The sequence below is a fragment of the Danio rerio genome, chromosome 25 (assembly GCF_049306965.1).
Source record: "Danio rerio strain Tuebingen ecotype United States chromosome 25, GRCz12tu, whole genome shotgun sequence".
NCBI classification, from domain to species: domain Eukaryota; kingdom Metazoa; phylum Chordata; class Actinopteri; order Cypriniformes; family Danionidae; genus Danio; species Danio rerio.
In genome coordinates, this window is record NC_133200.1 from 34,978,000 (window position 1) to 34,998,521 (window position 20,522).

The following is a 20,522-nucleotide window of genomic DNA, read 5'->3' on the forward strand; positions in this document are numbered from 1 at the left end:
CCCGCCACCGCTGAAATCTACCCGCATTTGGCGTGTTGGCTGGTGTTAATGTAAAGCCCTGCTTACAGCTGTGTTACACACTGCATAGAAGCTCATTTTCAAAAAAAACATAATAGGGGCTCTTTAAGGACATGCACAGACAAATTGTTCACTAGCAATGTGAGCTAACAAAATCAGTATGGTTAGTTTTGATTTCATGTGTACTTACATTTCAAACATAATTTTTAGTTGTGAGATTTCGGAGCTGTCCACTAGAGGGAATGAAGCGCTGTGATCAATCTCTCTCCTCCTCTTCCTCCTCCTCGCATTCCTGTTGTTTTCTGGTTTGTGTCAGAGAGGGTTTGGTGAGAGAATTATCACTGCAGCTCTCCAGGGCCTTTCTGGAGGGAGTGGAGATGGATGACATGTGTAAACAAAGAGCCCCCCCGGACCCCTCTCCTTCTCTGTATGTGTGTGTGCAGGGGGTGTTCGGGGTACAAGGTCTAGGTGACGTCCTAAAACACTTTTTTTTTTTTTCCACCCCAGGTTTTTTGTTTAGTTTGAGTAAAAGCAAAAAGCTGATTGCTAAACGCGCTCTACAGTCAGCCCCTATGACCAATGACCTCTCAGCACGCAACGGTCGCAATAACGATCCATCACTTCAAGTTGATCAACAGTGTTTTTGTGTCCGGCTTGGTCTCGAGACCTGTGTCGGCAAACAGTGGTTTGATCTTTGTTAGCTTTGGTTGGCAGAGCTTGTGTCGGGGCACTCTCTGTGTTTACCCTGGCAGGTATGGCGGGCTGGGGCTGTATTTGGGCCCATCGTCCACACTCCACACTGCTGGCTCTGATTTATCGATTGGCGTGTAATCTAGAATTATGCCGAGCAGGGTTTGGGCCAGATGCTCGAAGCTAACCGGCCCCCTTTGTGGTTACCTTGTTGACAGCTGGCCTGCGCGAATGTGCGTAAACTATCTGCCCGGCCTTGTTGCCATGTCCAGAGGGTCTGTTCACACTCCCTGGCCCTTTGGTTTGAGTGTGTTTGTGTTTGTTCATGCTCCGCTACAGCTCTTTAGCTCACTGCTGTGTATCTGATGGGAACATTTTAGGCCTAAAGTAAGAAAGGGTTCCTTGGAGATGTTGAGGTCTGAGTCTTCTCATGTATATCTAGTAGAAAGGAAAATTAGAAAATAGCCTACAATTTCTGACTTTTTGCAAATTTACTGCTTAGTTCAATTCAAGTTTATTTGTATAGCACTTTTTACAATAATCGCTTTAAACTTGCTCATCATTGCATTACAATCAAACTCTGAAAGGTAAGGTTATTAATTACCAAAACTTTATTAGTTCCTAATAACTTTAATTAACCAGTTAAACTCTGTGGACCCGGTACAGTGTTCGTGATGTCATCGGCTTTCGCTTTAAGATTTAAAGGGCTAGCATTGCACCAGAACCCCTTAAGTGGTTTCGTTTGAAAGTGTAGAATCTATATTTTTGCACATATGCATCACTTTGGTTTTTATTCTACTGTACAAAAGTTATTTACACTTAAATACACAGTATTTTGGAGACCCGAGCTAGGTATTTTACATTGGTTTATTTTCATATTTTTTTATATGACACATGTACAAGTTATAGCTCAAATGAAAGCTCTTGCCGGTGCTCATATGGTTCTAGCATTCTTTTTACTGAATTATATTCACATATCAAACAGTTGCCGAATGAATCGTGGTGTTTCCATGGCGCAGAAGTGAAAACAATACATTTATGATCAATAAGCAGCCCCAGATAGCACAGACAGCTGTCATGTCTTACCTTATGCTGTGCGCTTCAGGGCCATTTCTCCTCTGTTTTTGAGGTGATGTGCATAAGTAATCCTTTTATATGTCTGACGTGGTCCAAACACAGTGAATTATGTTTGATCAAACAAAAGAATAGTGAAATATGAAAACAATGATTGGTCCCTGTGGCTTGTACCGCACCTCTCATCAGTTGGAATACAATAACTTTTGCATAGATTATGGTAGAGACATTTTTCTTTTTTTCCTATGATTACAGACATGTGCAGGAACCACCAAAATTAATTACAGCACCCTACACCACACAGAACCTAAAAGGTACACTTTCAAATTTGAGTTTATCAAAAAAGGCACCCTTTTTTTTAGGTGTTCATTATGACACAGACAACATATACAGATATTTTAAACACATTCAATAGTGTTTTATAAAAATTCAAAGGGTTTTCTTTAAAATGATACCAAATTTTTGCATTTACACCTCTGCATGTGGATTTGGGAAGCCCAAAATAACAGATTAACTGGTTAACTAGTAGCAGCTTTAACAGTTAAAGTTGTTGTATGTAAACAAGGTTAACCTGCAGTTGTATAGCATATAAGTGATGTCTTTGTATACATTTGTAAAGAAGTTCATGTGTTGTCCTCAAAGTCCACTGGTTGGCAGGTCTTGGATCTTGAATCTCTAGAGGCCTCGGGATGTGTCAGTCCAGTTTTTAGAGTTCAGTTCAGTTTAGTTCAGTTCAGTGTGGTTTAAAATTTACTGCCGAGAGTCCAAACACTGCAGAGCAAATCCATCAATGGGCAGCTCCACAAGTCCCAAACCAAGCAAGCCAGTGGCGACAGTGGCTAGGAACAAACTTCACCAATTGATGAAAGTGAAGGGTAAAAAACCTTGAGATAAACCAGGCTCAGTTGGGCACGACCATTTCTCATCTGCACAAACTTCCTGTGCGGAGCTGCAGTCTAGGAACTGGAGGCTGGAGAACACTGGACGTCCATCATGGAGAACTGCAGGTATGGGAAGGTCACTGGCGGATGATCATGCTGGCCCACGGGACCAATGCAAAGACTCATCTGTCACTGTGGTCTTTCAGAAATCAGTCTCATGCTCTTCACTTCTTCATGACTGCCGCAGCATCAACTCAGCATATGGCCTGGTCCAGAAATATGGATGTCTTGGCATAGTTTTTTAACAGGTCTTGGATCCCATTAATAGCGCTGCCCAACCTCTAGAGGCCCCGGGATGTGTAAGTTCAGTTTTCAGAGTTAAAGTTCAGTTCAGTGTGGTTTAATTTTCACTACTGGAAGTCCAAACACTAAAGGGCAAATCCATCAATGCGCAGCTCCACAAGTCCTAAACCATGCAAGCCAGTGGCGACAGTGGCTAGGAACAAACTTCACCAATTGACAAAAGTGAAGGAAAACCTTGAGAGAAACCAGGCTCAGTTGGGCACGACCATTTCTCCTTTGGTCAAGCTTCCTGTGCGGAGCTGCAGTCTGGGTGCCGGAGGCTGGTGAACACTGGATCTCCATCATGGAAAACTTCAGTTATGGGTAGGTCACTGGTGGGTGATCATGTTATCCCACGAGACCAATGCAAAGGCTCGTCTGTCACTGTGGTCTTTCAGGAATCACTCTCATGCTCTTCACTACTCTATTACCGCATCAGCTCAGGATTTGGCCTGGTCCAGGATTATGGATACCTTGGCATCATTTCTTAGCAGGTCTTGGATCGCATCAGTGGTGCTCCATAATCTCTAGAGGCCTCGGGATGAGTATCCCCAGGTGAAAATAGAGAATAAAGAAAATAATTAGCGTAGCTGCTGTTCATAATTTATTTAAACACGACATGCAAAAATTAAATAGAAAAACAGTAGTTATATAAACAGATGTAGAAACAAACATATAAAGCATAGAACTATTTCTAACAAAGTGGCTGGTGTATTCAGACAAGAAGAGTGTGTCCTACAGGTGGTTTGTCAAACCCACTCACCTTCATGGAGCACACTCATACATCCTACAGGTATGCGATGCGTTGTGTGTATGCTTTCCTAAAAAGATAGGTCTTTAATTTTGTTTTGAATTGTGAGGGTGTGTCTGAGCCTCGGAACGCATCAGGAAGGCTATTCTAGCGATTAGGAGCCATATAAAAAAGGCTCGACCTCCATTAGTAGACTTTGCTATTATGTGTACTACCAGAAGCACTGGGTAGAGATCTTAATAAGCGGGTTGGATTGTAGCTAGACAGAAGGTTGGTTAGATAAACAACAGCTTAATCATATTTGAAGTTCTCTTGACAGATTACTAAAGCAAATTGCATGTTCTCCCCTTGTTGGCGTGGCTGCTCCGGATTCCCCCACAGTTCCCCACATGCACTATAGGTGACTTGGATTAACTAAATTAGCCGTAGTGTATGTGTGTGCATGAGTGTGTATGGATGATCCCCATTCCTGGGTTGCAGATGAAAGGGCATCCGCTGTGTTAAACATATGCCGGATATATTGGCGGTTCATTCCACTGTGGCGACCCCTAATGAATAAAGGCACTAAAGCAAAGCGCCGTCCCAAAAACACATTTGGCAGAATATTCAGTAGTTTGTAATATAAGTAGCACCTTATTTTATTAGATTGTTTCGTTACGTTGTCATTATTAGTTAATGTTTTTCCTGGCCACAAGAGCTTGTTGACATCAGCAGAAAATACATTTATTCCAGGAGCAGAGATTATTGCGTTGTGTTTCTTTTAAATGGCCAGTGAATCATGCCAGATAATACAAAACCAAAAATATGGGCAATTTGAAACGTTGTGTTCTGTAAAGTGTTACTTAAAATCTGGTTATTAACAATTATCTTACTATATGCAAGGCAGAAAATTAACCAGTTCCACCTATATCCCTGATTTTCATCTCATCTGCTAGTGTTATCTTGTCTCGCGCTTGATTTGGCCCGATGGCATGATTTATTTTCATATTCATGTAACGCCCACATCTTTAACCCACTGCCCAGAGGACTAATTAGTTCTTATCAGGCCTCTCCCTCGTCTCAGGCCTGATTTATGTAACATCAGCCAGAGGATGAGAAAACTCTCCTTTCTCTTGTGTGTAGAAGTGTGTCGATTAGAGCGAGAGATTTGGTAAATCAAGGAAGAGGGGTCATTTAAAATTTCGTTTAAGCATTCTCCTTATATAAGCCTTTAAAAATAAACAACTATATGCTAAATGTGTATAGTAATTTTTTAATAATAATAATAACTCATTTTATATAGTGCTTTTTTGTACACTCAAAGTGCTTTACACATTGGGGGGAATCTCCTCATTCAGTAGGATTACACGACGGCAGCCATATTGCACCAGACCGCACACCAGCTGATTGGTGAAGAGGAGACAGAGTAATAAAGCCAATTCTGATATGGTTAGGAGGCCATGATGGACAGAGGCCAGTGGGCAAATTTGGCCAGAATGCAAGGGTTTAACCCCTACTCTTCCTACATCCTGTGATTTTTTTTAAACGATCACAGAGAGTCAAGACCTGATTTTACCGTCTCACTTTCATGTCTACTTGCTCTACTTCTGCTGTTGCATTATTGGCCGGTATCAACCTCTACCATGTCTGAAGTTACATACTACTCATGTAGGTGCTACATTTGAATTGACTTTACACTTGACCGTTAGAAAAGTACGCTCTATCTAGTATGAATGCGAGTACTCCATAGGTACTACATCTGCCATTTTGTCATTATCACATGAGCAGTTGCGTCGCTTCGCTCCCATTTATGAATTTCTGAAAGTTGCATCATGGGATACTATAGTGTCCATTGAATTTGCAGGTGTTATCACCGACTATAGAATACGCATCACTCGTATAGTTTTGTATGTGGATTAGTGTAATTTTCAATGTGGCAAATGAAGCCCCACCTTCTAGTACAGGAGCCATTTAGAGATCACTATAGACTGAGGATTCTCCGTGTAGGAGCCATATATTGTATATTGGCGATTGGCCACAAGGTGTCAGTACTAGACCATATAACTGTGGCTTCACTGCATGAAGGAAGAGAGCATTGGTAGGAAGCACACAGCTTTTGACAGTTACTCAACGTAACGTAACTCAACTTAACGTAACTTAATGTACAGCTCTACCAACTATAGCAGCAATGGAACGCCACTACATTTCGGGTTTCTGCAGTTTCAGTTTCTGCAGATTTTGTGTGATTCGAATGTTTAAAAATGAAACTAAAGAGACAGTTGTTGTTTAATTTTATTGGTGATTCCTAATGTAAGTTTACTCGTAAGCTAGCTTGGCAAGCAATTTTGGAGATTTAGATGTTTCCCAATTTAAACAGAATGCCTAAGAGTATTGCAATAACTTGTCTCAAAGGGACTTTGGTATTATTCATGTACTTTTTGCCTACAGTTTTTTTGAATACTATGTGTTCGGACATGCCACACGGCTTGCATATCATTTTTAATAATCTAGCTTCTGGTTCTTTAACCAACCTCCTGTCTCGTTACAATCCAACCCGCTCTTTAAGATCTCAAAACTCAGGGCTTCAAGTAGTACCTAAAATAGCAAATCATGTAAAGGAGGTGAAGCGTTCTTTAGCCTTCAGCGCCTATACTGTAACTCTGCTCAAGACGTTTGGCCATAATTGGAATGGTCGTGATCCAACTGAGCCTGGTTTCTCTCGAGGTTTTCATACTTCACTTTCGCCAATTGGTGAAGTTTTTCCTCGCCGCTGTCGCCTCTGGCTTGCGTAGTTCAAGACTTGTAGAGCTGCGCATCGATGGATTTGCTTTTCAGGGTTTGGACTGAACTTAAACTGTGAAAACTGAACTGACACTGTTTCAATTCACTATAACCTTCTATGTGAAGCTGCTTTGACACAATCCACATTGAAAAAAGCGCTATAGATGAATTTTCACATACTATATAGTAGAGAAGCATGTGATTTCGGGCACAGCACTGGTCTTGTTACCTAGCCCTAATCAACAGGCCTGCTGCTGGACACATCTTTCACCGGGCCTGACTCCCCTATTAACTAAAAGCACTGTGGACCTCTTCTCTCAATTGCCACTCCCCCATTACCACCCATCAATCACACACACGCCTGTTTCACAGTACTGCCTGCTGCCCCCCTCTTAATTCAGAGAATCAGTCACACCACAGACCCTGATCTTGATCTGTATGCACCTGAACTCTGCGTCTGAGCCAACAGGAGGTCTGTGCGCTCTGGACCACCTAATATTATGAGACACATGATGCTTCTGGAACTGAGGCAAACGTGATGAAGATGCAGAGTGATTATGCAAGATCAGTCGATTCCACGTAGCTCTAATTAAACGGAGAATTCACTTATAACTTATTAAGGGGTTTTGTAGGAATTATTTTATTCTTTTGTATAAAACTAAAACTTGAATATTGATAGAGAGGTAAATGGTAAGATGTTGCCCTTCAACACCCTCATTCATATTAACTCAAAGAATTAATAAATAAACATAAACTGAGGTACAATAGATGTACTTTACTAATATACTCTCATCGGCCACTTATTTACTTTATTGTTCAACTGCTCGTTTACGCAAATTTCTAATCAGCCAATCACATGGCAGCAACTCAATGCATTTAGCCATGCAGACATGGTCAAGACGATCTGCTGCAGTTCAAACCGAGCATCAGAATGGAGAAGACATGTGATTTAAGTGCCTTTAAACGTGGCATTGTTGTTGGTGCCATACGGGCTGGTCTGAGTATTTCGGAAACTGCTGATCTACTGAGATTTTCACACACTGCCATCTCTAGGGTTTACAGAGAATGATCCAAAAAAGACGAAATATTCAGTGAGCGGCAGTTCTGTGTGAGCAATTACTTGCCAGAGTTCAGAGGAGAATGGCCTGACTGATTCCAGCTGATAGTAACTCAAACAATCACCTGTTGCAACAGACGTGTGCAGAAGAGCATCTTTTAACGCACAATTCTTCCAACTTTGAGGCAGATGGGCTACAGCAGCAGAAGATGACACAGGATGCCACTCCTGTCAGATGAGAACAGGAAACTGAGGCTACAATTCACACAGACTCACCAAAATTGGACAATAGAAGATTGGAAAAACGTTGTCTGGTCTGATGAGTCTCCATTTCTGCTGCCACATTCGGATGTTAGGGTCAGAATTTGACGCCAACAGCATGAAAGCAAGCATCCATCATGCCCTGTATCAATGGTTTAAGCTGGTGGTGGTGGTGTAATGGTGTGGGAGATGTTTTCTTGGCACACTTTGCACCCGTTAGTACCAACTGAAAATTGTGTCAATGCCCCAGCCTACCTGTGTATTGTTGCTGACCATGTCCATCCCTTTATGACCACAGTGTACTCATCTTCTGATGGCTACTTGCATCAGAATAACACTCCATGTCATAAAGTTTAAATCATCTCAGACTGGTTTCTTGAACATGACAATGAGTTCCCCGTACTCAAATGGCCTCCACAGTTACCAGATTCTCAATTCAATAGAGCACCTTTGGGATGTGGTGGAACGGGAGATTGGCATCATAGATGTGCAGCCGTTAAATCTGCAGCAACTGTGTGATGCTATGATGTCAATATGGAGCAAAATCTTTGAGGAATATTTTTAGTAACTTGTTAAATCTGTGCCATGAAGGAATAAGGCAGTTCTGAAGGCAAAAGGGGGTCCAACCCCGTACTAGTAAGGTGTATCTAATAAAGTGTATACTTATACATGTGTATAAGGTACAGGTAAACCTTTGATGTAGTCCAAAAATGGGATCTCAAATCTTATTAAAAGATTTGAGTGATCCAGAGAGTAAGCATCTTCACTTTTCTGTTATTGTAAAAAATATCCTCCATCCATGTATCATCTGAAGGGAAAAAAGATTTGTAGGAATTATACACTGTAAAAAATTTTTTTCCTGTCTTAATGTTATAATTTGAGCCCAATTATAAATTCCTAAGAATAAGGCAAACAAAATCAATAGTAGTCATGCCTTTTTTTTTTTTTTTTTTTACAGTGTACACGCTTGTAACTCAAAACAATGTTGGGCATCTTTAGGAGCTGCAGACAGGTTTGCTGTAGTCTTACGAGTCTGTGGTAGGTCTAGATTTGCAGACCTGTACTTATTTGTGTTGTGGCGAGGCTCTTCGACACTCTCTGGTGTCTTTGTTGGAGCCAAGGGATTCCCCAGAGTCCCCGCGGCACTCGCAGATTGAATATCGGATAAACAATGAACGTTTCGTCATTCGATGCACACTCTTTGCCAGTAACTAGAAATGATTACAGCTCCAATCAGATTTGCCAGCCCTCTTTTGCAAAGCTAATTGGTAATTTCAGCCGCACCTCTTGTGGAAGACCACTGAGGCGAAAAGAAGCAGCAGCACTCTTTTTTCCCCCCTTTTCTTTTGCCCTCATCCTTTTCTTTTTGTCCCCTCCTGGCATTTGTGAATGGAGTGCTTCAGTTGGGAGGGAGGGTTGTGTGAGATGTGCTCCAGTGGCTTTAGATGCCCACTGTTTAGTAGAGACAACGGGGTGTTGGTTTACAGCAGATCCTCAGTGTAGACAAGAAATAGGGGGCTCGTCCGGGATACTGCTTACCTGAGAATTCGCTAGATTCTGCCGGGGGAGTCTTGGCTTTCTCATTGTCCCTTCAGAGATGCCACAAAGGAGGCTTCAGGGTGGGTGGCTGATCTGCACTATTGCATTGTCAGAGCTCTTTCCCAATATACGTTCTTTAACAATTTTGTGTGCTCATCCAACATTATCATCAGCCACTTAAATTTAACTGCAATACTCAAGACTGCAAGAACAGTGGATGCTTGAAAGAACCCGAATTTGTTCTTGATGTTGAGAATGTTTCAAAAGCAGACTTGCACTCATTTAAAGTCCCAGAAGTCATAGCAGCTAAATAAAAAGGGTTGGGAAGTGCACATTGTACGTTTCACCCTATTGACAGCTATTTATTTGCACATGAATGCTGCTGACTGGAAATGCAAGCTTGTGTGACACGTTTTGTACGTCAATCAGTTCCAAAAGTTCAAACTTGGGGAAGTCTGACCTGCGATTTTTGCTTCACGTTAATAATAATGATAATTAATAATAATTCCTTACTTTTATATATCGATTTTCTGGACACTGAAATCGCTTTACACATTTTTGGAGATCTCCTCATCCACCACTAGTGTGCAGCATCCACCTGGACGATGCAATTTTTGATTGGTGTAGAGACCAAGTGATGAAGTCAATTATGATGCACTCTTAGAAATAAAGGTAGGCGAGCTATCACTGGGGTGGTACCTTTTCAAAAGGTACATATTTGTACTTAAAGGCTACATATTGGTACCTCAAAAGTATATATTAGTACATAAAATTTTTTGGAGGAACCCTTTTGTACATTTAACCCCTTCAGACCTGAATTATGTTCCAAATTTCAGAAAAATGGGATGTCATGTGATGTCCATTGTAATGGACGCAGGGTCTGAAGGGGTTAAGGTAGTAATTATGTACCCTTGAGGTATTAATATGGACTTTTTAGGAAAAAATTTTTACCTTTTGAAAAGGTACCACCCCAGTGACCCCTCACGTACCTTTATTTCTGAGGGTGTATGGGGATGGACAGAGGCCAGTGGGCAAATTTGGCAAGGATGCCGGGGTTAAACCTCTACTCTTTTTCGAAGGAAATCCTTGAATTTTTAAGGGCGTACTCACACTATGCTGTCCGAACCGTGCCTAGGCCCATTTCCCAGATCGTTTGAGAAGTGTGAGTGCTCTCAATTGGGCTCAAGCATGGTTCAAACCAGAGACAAAGACGGCGCTATAGAGTCCCCATCAATATACTGTCCCACACAGACCGCAGAGACTGCTGGCCTCACTAACACCACTTTCAGCAGCAACCTAGCATTCCCATGTGGTCTCCCATCCAGGAACTGACCGGGCGCAGCCCTGCTTAGCTTCAGTGGGTGACCATGTGAGAGTTGCAGAGAGCTAACTGCTGGCATGTGTGACCAATAGAAGATTAAACCATGACCAATCATCAACTTGTTTTATCCTGCCCCTTTTTACTGCACCGTTCGATAGAATTTCGCATGCTCAAACTCTAGTGTGACTGCAGCTTTGTTTGCGGTTCAGAGATATAATCTAACTTGTTTATCCCATGAGTTTCCCTAAGTGAAACATTCATTTTTATTTAGTCAAACTACACTTTTGCCCCATAGATTAATGTGAATGCTGCTGAAATGTAAGCAAGTTTTGCATGTTGCTGCATTCTAAAGTTCAATCTTGGGGAACTCTGACCTGTGGTTTTGCATTACGTGAATCTGTGAGACCAATTAAAGATCAAAACATAACTAACATACAGAAATGTAAAATATGGAGTAACCATTTGCATGGAGTAGCAGCATCTCACATCATACGTTCGGTGTTCTCATGGTCTTCTGAGCTTGTTCTTCAGAGGTAATTTGGCAGGAGAATGAATGCAAGTCCATTCTTGGTCCATTCTTGGTGCGTTCTTGGTGCGTTCTTGGTCCATTCTTGGTCCATTTTTCTGTTCTTGGTCAGTTCTTGATCTGTTCTTGGTCTGTTCTTGGTCCGTTCTTTGTCCGTTCTTGGTTCTTTCTTGGTTTGTTCTTAGTCCATTCTTAGTCCATTTTTGGTCCATTCTTGGTCGATTCTTAGTCCGTTCTTGGTCTGTTCTTAGTTTGTTCTTAGTCCGTTATTGGTCTGTTCTTGGTTTGTTCTTAGTCCATTCTTGATCTGTTCTTGGTACATTCTTAGTCCATTCTTGGTCCATTTTTAATCTGTTCTTGATCTGTTTGTGGTCCATTCTTGGTTCGTTCATGGTCCATTCTTAGTCCGTTCTTGGTCCGTTCTCTGTCTTTTCTTGGTTTGTTCTTGGTCCATTTTTGTTCTGTTCTTGGTCAGTTCTTGGTCTCTTCTTAGTCCGTTTTTGGTCCGTTTTTTTTGTCCGTTCTTGGTTTGTTCTTGGTCCATTCTTAGTCTATTCTTGGTCTGTACTTGGTCCATTTTTAGTCCATTCTTGGTCCATTTGTGGTCAGTTCTTGGTCTGTTCTTGGGGCATTCTTAGTATGTTCTTGGTCCATTCTTGGTTCATTTTTGGTCTGTTCTTGGTTTGTTCTTGGTCCATTCTTAGTCCGATCATGGTCCGTTCTTGGTCCAATCTTGGTCCGTTCGTGGTCCATTCTTGGTCTGTTCTTGGTCTTTTCTTGGTTTGTTCTTGGTCCATCCTTCGTCTGCTCTTCTTCTGTTTATCTTCTGTTCTTGGTCCGTTCTTGTAAGTCCCTTCTTGATATTGATGAACAGCCCAGATCGTTGTGGTACAAAATTTATCTGCAAGATGAACGTTAACCTTTTGGAACTCCAATGAATGGAACTAGTGAAAGTTGATTCTTAAGCACTGTGCCTTCAATTCAGTTGGTTGGACAAATTTAGGGCACTTCTTGCCCTCTTTGACCTTTTGATGGTTAATAGTTCGTAAAACCATTTTGGCAGATTTAACAAGAACATTTTTTCCATTTAAGCCGTAATTCCATTGCACACGACATTCAGACAGACTGACGCAATACGCCCCCTTGTGGCAGTTGCATAGAATTTTCAGTTTTGTTGTGCACCATGGGAGAGAAGCTGATTCTCATAGTTTCCAAAATAAAGGAATGCAAAAGCAAGAGTCTTTATTCACCGTGCATTCACTATGGTTGAGTGAATGAATAAATACTAGACATTAATAAACCCTTGAAGATTTTGGCGGGAATTTGGAGACCGCAATACAAAATTATTTTGTATTACTTTTGAATAGAATTTTTATTATTATTTTTTTTAAATTCTAAAAGTAACAAAAATGAACCAAAAAAGACTAATAATCCTCATCATGCTCACTCAAACCTGATTGGAAAACACAGGAATACATCACATCCGCTGCTCAAATAGGAACCGAATTTTCCACATACGGATATGATCGGAACTCCACACAGCTCCTGGACTACTCTCCATTGGAAATGAATGAATTCCGGTCTGTCACTTGTTGTGTGCAGTGGAAAAGCGGCTTTAGATAAGACTTTGCCTTTTTTGTTTGGTTGGTTTAATACATTTCTGTTGGATCTTTTTGCTTTCTTCAAACCTGACAGTGCTTGTTTTTCCCTCCCAGGAGGTGCTGATGATGTTGGATAACTATGTGCGAGACTTCAAAGCTCTAATAGACTGGATCCAGTTGCAGGAGAAGCTGGAAAAAACAGATGCTCAGAACAGGTGATTAACACACACACGCACACACGCACGCACACACGCACACACACGCACACACACACTTAAGATTGTAACTTGCCTTTAACATGTACAAAAGCCACTGGTGAGTCTTTTGCGCTGCAGTTTGAAATGCGATCCTTTCAGCCTGATCAATGAGCAGTTTGAGGTGATTCATGGTTTTGCCGTAATGAGTAAGTGACCACAACACGAGTACATTGATTATGGCATAAAAACCTGAGCTTTTAAGTTGTGCTAATTTGTACAGAGCTCTTTTGAAAACACACACACACACACACACACACAAACAGCCACACATACAGTTGAAGCCAAAATTATTAGCTCTCCTGTCAATTTTGTTTTGTTTTTCAAATATTTCTCAAATGATGTTTAACAGAGCAAGGAATTTTTGGAGGAACAATCACTATTTTCACGGTTATCACAATTATTATGCATTTATTAATTTCAAATGTAAAAATTAGAAAATTACATGACATCTCTTTATATTTGAAAGTTTTATTTATTGCTTCTCAGTTACCAAATAATAATAATAATAATAATAATAATAATAGTAATAAAAAAAATAGTTTTCTCTTTGGACTTAAAAATAAGTAAATAGAAATTTTTGGCATTTAAACATAAGTAATAATTTTATGCTGAAAATAAATGACAGAACAATGAATAAATAAATAAAATAAGAATAAAAAAAAAGGATTTGTTTAATCTGAGCATCATATTTACTGAGTATTTGGACTTGACTCACGGTGCGCTTGCGCCATTCTTCTACGTGCACCTGGAAAGCATGAGCACGTCATGCCGCGTGCATGTCACTCCTGATATGCGCGCAAGAAAAGAAATAATGCAAAAGACGCAACATGTGAACGGCCCTTAGTTATTAGCTTCGTCGATACTTAATCTAGACGTCAACATTACATCAGATTGACGTTGTACCCTAACGTGGTGGGGACTTTGCATCTTGTTTGGAAATGAAAAGAGACCAACATCAATGTCCAACCTAAAACCAACCAAATATCAACATCTACTGATGTCACCGCTTGAAGTTGTGTGGACGTTACCACTATGACGTCTATCAGACGTTAAAATTTGGTTGCCATACCTAACCAATTAGTTTTTTCAAAAAATAATATTACTCAAGGAGGCTAATAAAATTGACGTCAATATTATTAGCCTCCTTAAGCAATATTATTTTTTGATTGTCTACAGTGCAAACCATCATTTTACAATGACTTGCCTAATTACTCAAACTTACCTAATTCAGCTAGTTAAGCCTTTAAATGTCACTTTAAGCTGTATCGAAGTGTCTTGGAAAATATCTAGTCAAATATTATTTACTGTCATCATGGCAAAGATAAAAGAAATTAGTTATTAGAAATGAGTTATTAAAACTATTATGCTTATAAATGTGTCGAAAAAATCTTTAAAAAATCTCAATTGAACAGAAAAAACAGCAATTGGGGGAAAAATTATACAGGGGGGGCTAATAATTTTGACTTGTAAATGTCACACATACACACACAAACTCAAACCCACATACATGTGTTCAGCTAGCAAATGTTTGACTTAATAATTTTTTGATCCATCCTACCACAGGCCCACGTCTTTGGCTTGGGAAGTTCGAAAGATGTCACCAGGACGCCATGTGATGTCTAGCCCCTCCTCAGACCGGATTGTTCCATCACCAGGTGTTCGTCGTGCCCTCAATTTTGGGTAGGCCAATCTCGTCCTATCCATACAATGCAGGATCTCTTAAAAACACGTCTCTCTGCCCCATATTCATATCCATTAGAGTTTTACTACACCATGGTAACAAACTAAATAAATCTGCTGTACTTTCATCATTGATTATTTCTCAGTGTTGTTTGGAAATGGTTTTAAGTGTCCAACAATTTCATTAAGACTTTGTAAGAGCTGGGTTAAGATTTGTTGTACAATTTTTTATGCTATATAGGAATATAGAGAAAATAAGTATTTGATAAGTATTTTTATTCCTTTATTATTTTATTCCTTTTTTATGGGAGTAATAAAAGTCTGAAAAGTTGAGTTCCGGTTATGGCGGCAAGGTGAGCAGACGCGTTTTTCTCATGCTTAATTGCTTTTCAATAAATCCTGCATATTATTCCAGAGAGAGGTCATATAAAAAGTCTAAAAAGTTAAACAATATAAAAATACAGTACACACTATATACACTCATCGGCCACTTTATTAGGTACACCTTAATAGTACTGAGTTGGACCCCCTTTATGCCTTCAGAACTGCCTTAATCCTTCATGGCATAGATTCAACAAGGTACTGGAAATGTTCCTCAGAGACGTTGCTCCATATTGACATGATAGCATTTGTTCAAGATGCATTGATAGCATTGATGTTCAAGAAACCAGTCTAAGATGATTCACGCTTTATAACATGGTTTGTTATCTTGCTGGAAGTCAGAAGATGAGTACACTGTGGTCATAAAGGGACGAACATGGTCAGCAACAATACTGTGGGGTTGACACGATGCTCAATTGGTTCTAATAAGCCCAAAGTGTGCCAAGAAAATATCCCCCACACCACTACACCACCACCACCAGCCTGAACAGTTGATACAAGGCAGGATGGATCCATGCTTTCATGTTGTTGATGCCAAATTCTGACCCCACCATCTGAATGTTGCAGCAGAAAAGGAGACTCGTCAGACCAGGCAATCTTTCTCCAATCTTCTATTGTCCAGTTTTGTTGAGCCTGTGTGAATTGTAGCCTCAGTTTCCTGTTCTTAGCTGACAGGAGCGGCAACCGGTGTGGTCTTCTGCTGCTGTAGCCCATCCGCCTCAAGGTTGGACGTGTTGTGTGTTCAGAGATGCTCTTCTGCAGAAGTCGGTTGTAACTAGTAGTTATTTGAGTTACTGTTGCCTTTCTATCAGCTGGAACCAGTCTGGCCATTCTCCTCTGACCTTTGGCATCAACAACGCCCACATAACTGCCGCTCACTGAATAGTTCGTCTTTTTTGGATCATTCTCTGTAAACCCTAAAGATGGTTGTGAGTGAAAATCCCAGTATATCAGCAGTTTCTGAAATACTCAGACCAGCCCGTCTGGCACCGACAACCATGCCACGTTCAAAGTCACTTAAATCAGCTTTCTTCCCCATTCTGATGCTCAGTATGAACTGCAGCAGATCATCTTGACCATGTCTACATGCCTAAATCCATTGAGTTACTGCCATGTGATTGGCTGGTTAGAAATTTGAGGTGTACCTAATAAAGTGGCCGGTGAGTGTAAATGGCCTTGGGAGTAAGCCTTTAAATGCCCCTTTAAGCTCAATAATAGTATCTCGAAAAAATATAATGTACTGTCTTCATGGAGAAGATAAAATAAACCGGTTATTAATATGAAATGAATCATTTAAACTATTACATTTAGAAATGTTTTGAAAAAAAATCTTCTTTCTGTTAAACAGAAATTGGAGAATAAATTATACAGGGTGCTCATAATTCAGGAGGGCTAATAATTCTGACTTCAACTGTATATCTGTTAAATCTGACCTCAAGCCATTATCCCTGCACGCGCTGTGCTAATTGACATCGTTGTCTCTGTCGGCGAATTGTGCCGACTCTCACAATCCAGCAATGAGGCTTCCTGCATTAGATGCGTTTGTCTTTTTTCTTTTTTTTACGGCTAGTGTGAAAGGAAGACAATTCATAATCCGATTAAAGCACCACTGAATGCTCAGATGGACAAATCAATGGCAGATATGATGCATATCTGTGCCTCACCACCAGACCGGAAAGACTACGCCCGTCTGGGACGAGAAGGGGAATCGATCCGCAAACGGGCCTGAGCGTTTGGTTTAATGCGATTTTTGCCGGGTTCTCCTCGGGTCTGCGCCTGAGGCAGTGGGGGTGCAGGTCTAAGTGTGGTTAAAGACTGCTGAAGCACGGGCATTCATGTCTGTATTACGCTGTAATTGGACGCCTCAGGAAATGGATATCGATCAAGACAGAGAGAAAGGGCCCTCGCTCTGAAGTTTCTGCTTTAGTTCCCAATGTTTAAGGATGCCCCACACATGATGCTAAGGCTCGCCATAGAAAGCAGGTCATTTAAAGTACACATGACATCAAAACTAACCATGATGAGTTTGCTAGCTCACATTGCTAGTTTTGTGGTGAGCAATTCATCTGTGCATGTCATTAAAAAAACTAAATAGTTTGTCCTTCTAATCTTTAATTGAAATCTGAAAATGCACTTCCTGTTGTTTTCGGTTAAATTCTCAGATTATTTCTGTCTGAGGAATTGGGCGTGGCTTACATACTTAACCATACTTCAGAAACAGAAACGGTGAGGAGGAGGTGCCTGTTAGGTTGTAATAACTCTCCTGAATCCCGGTCTTTATGAATGAAATGCCTACTTTACTACATTCAATCAGCTTGCAGTGGAAAAAATAAGTCACGCCCACTGTTTTTGTCACGGTTCAGTAAGGATGAGGAGCGAGGACCATAGACTGTAAAATATATGGATGTAGTGTCCGTGACGTCACCCATAGGTTTCTAAAGAGCGCAAAAGAAGCCACAAGTAGGCGTGGCCAACCGTCACCATTTTGTTTGCGCGTCATCGCACCCACGGCGGGATACCAAACAAGGGCAAAGAGGCGGAGAATGAGCGGAGCTACAGACACCTGCTGGCAATTTGCTTGGACCTGGTTCAGACACACTTTACTTTGGGAGACACTTAATACTTCATCACCTGCGACTCGTTTGTGTTCTGACCACTTGTGCTTGGTTGTATACTATATCAATAAAGTGTTTAGACTTTTCAAAACACTGTAGTAATACAGTGAGCCACTAAACATTGTTCTTATGACGTTTTTCAACAGAAGGAAAACGCGAATTACCTCCAAACACTTCAAATATAGTCTGTTAGTAAATGCAAGGCTATTGATGAAATCCAGCATAACACTGTATGACAATGCTTCAGCTGACTGATCTAGAGCCTACAGCTAATCAATTCGTCAGATTCTGGAGTAGACAGAGCTAGTGTCCGGAGATGTAGAGATGCAATGAGGTGCATGCATAGAAAGTGTTTTACAGCCACTGATAAATTTCTGGTGAACGATTGATGCGATTGTTTTCAATTTTATAATGTTTCTTTTACAGCATCGGTGATGTAGATTTATTCAAGTATAAAATGTATTTTCGAATATAAAATATTTAAATATTCAAGCATTAAACGAGATTTGTTTAAACGCAAGCGGCATCAGGAGCAGCAGGCGAGCCTCATTGGATTGAACTTAAATGATGAGACTAAAATTAAACTCTTTGGAGTGAATGCCAGAAGTTACGGTTGGAGAAAACCAGGCACCGCTCATAACCAGGCTAACACCATCCCTACAGTGAAGCATGGTGGTGGCAGCATCTTGCTGTGGGGATGTTTTTCAGCAGCAGGAACTGGAAGACCAGTCAGGATAGAGGGAAAGATGAATGCAGCAATGTACAGAGACATCCTGAATGAAAACCTCATCTCATGGCAATTTGTAACTTTTTGATCCAGTGGCTAATTCGTATGAATTCGTACGATCTAATTCGTACAATTTAGTACGATTTGCTCATCCCCCAATGACAGTTGGGTTTAGGGGTGGGGTTAGGTGCCACACCTTCATTTAAAAATCGCACAATTTCAAACGACTGTACTCGTACGAATTCGTACGAATTAGCCACTAAATTGGCAAAACGTAAAATACTTACGTTTTCTCGTGAGATCAGGCTGGACTATTATCAAGATTTTGGCTCTTTATTTGTTCTTATGTAGTACGTATTCATATATATTATGATAAAATAAAGTGTGACCTCTATAAACATTTAGTTTTTTTTTAACTGCTTTTATTGAAACTATTTTGAACACCAGATGAGTGTAAATTACACTACACTGTAAAAAATGCTGGTTTCCACACAATCAATTTGTGTTGGGACAACATGAGGGATTTAAGTTAACTCATTTTAGTTTTGTACAAATGTAAGTGGATTAAACATAAAACAATTAAGTTGCCTCCTCAAAAACTTCTCAAAAAATGATGTTGTTTCAGCTCATTTTGAATAAATAGTTTGAGCAAACAGTACATTTTTTGTGTGTGTTTTAGTGAAAGTCAATGACCTGGAGAAATGTTTTATTAAAAATATGTTATTTAGATTTGGTCAAATCCACCTTTAGAGCAACAGTGGCGTTTCTGCTGTTAAATGGGTTTGTTATTGTGTGTTTTTATGCAGTGGTCCTCCTCCCACTTTGGCTGTGGCACGTCTGTCCCACACTGGACCAAGCTGGGCCGACCGGGTCAAATCTTCCCATTCCCTACCTGTCCCTAGCCAAAGCGTCTACATCCCTGCTGAAAAACCAGGTGAATTAATATACAATCATTTATGTTCAAAAATGAATGCATCTCTATTATTTGTTTATGTAAATATACCAGGGCTATTCAATTAGTTTGTCATGGGGGCCGGTTCATGAAAAGCGTCCCAAATGAAGGGCCGGAGGGATATGAGTGATGACACAACAGCATAAAAGGGCCCACATGCTGTATATTTTTGCTCCTTAAGACAGCCACGTTAGCTTTTTCTACATTAAAATGGTCATTTATTTTATTTTGAAACTGCATAATATCAGTGCAGTGTACAATAGACTTTTTTTTCTTTTTCTTTTTTTAAAAAACATTCAAATGTTGTATTTCAGAGCACAACAAAAGCAGTGCATTGCTGAAGTGGGCTTCTTCTACATTCAGACACAGTCATACATTATGTTTTGAACTGCATAACAATTAGGGATGCAACAATTATAGATTTTGGTTGTACAATTATATTGTCGGAAGAATAATCATGCTTTCACTGTTTTATCACGTCTAATGTAAATTCAAGCTTTATATTAGGTAAGTAGCTATTTAGATTAACTGTTGTTGCCATCTGCATTCATGCATACATAATCATTTTAATAATAATTCGTCTAACATCTCTTTTGTTTACATTGCACTGAAAGATCACGCACAACTCTCACCGTGAGATGTTTTCTACTGCGTGCGCCCAGAAAGACGCAAGCGTGTCGCTCGGCTGGCGCCCGCACACTGTCATATATTCTTACATTAGAAATAACAAACTTGTTTATGTTACAGTTAATCCTGTGTGCGTGCGTATTAGCCTCGGTGTACTTCAAACTTAAAACCAGCGCACAGGCAACTTGGAATGCGGCAGAAATGCGGCTTAGAGAAGACTTTACGATTAATAAACTTTGATGAATTAAAGGGCAGTTAATAGTGAAATCGGCTAATCGTTACATCCATATTAACGATATCAGTGCATTGTACAATAGCCTTTTCTACAAACATGTTTTCGGCTGCCCGCACCACTCGCTTATGGTGACTCACGCTCTGTGCAGCCTTTAACTGCAGCTCATGCTGTAATTGAACAGACGCACGCCACTTCATAACTATAGCGGCCATTTGTCGACTGAACTT

At 40.4% G+C, this 20,522-nt stretch overlaps 1 protein-coding gene across 4 annotated transcripts in view; it reads left to right on the forward strand.

The window, feature by feature from the left end:
• Positions 1-20,522, forward strand: part of scaper (S-phase cyclin A-associated protein in the ER) — a 219,691-nt gene that overhangs the window by 20,543 nt on the left and 178,626 nt on the right. For all 4 annotated transcript variants that reach the window (XM_005163154.6, XM_005163155.6, XM_005163156.5 and 1 more), the window contains exons 5-7: positions 12,936-13,036; positions 14,642-14,758; positions 19,288-19,415. In XM_005163154.6, the coding sequence (XP_005163211.4) occupies positions 12,936-13,036; positions 14,642-14,758; positions 19,288-19,415 (346 nt within the window). The remainder of the gene's footprint in view (positions 1-12,935; positions 13,037-14,641; positions 14,759-19,287; positions 19,416-20,522) is intronic.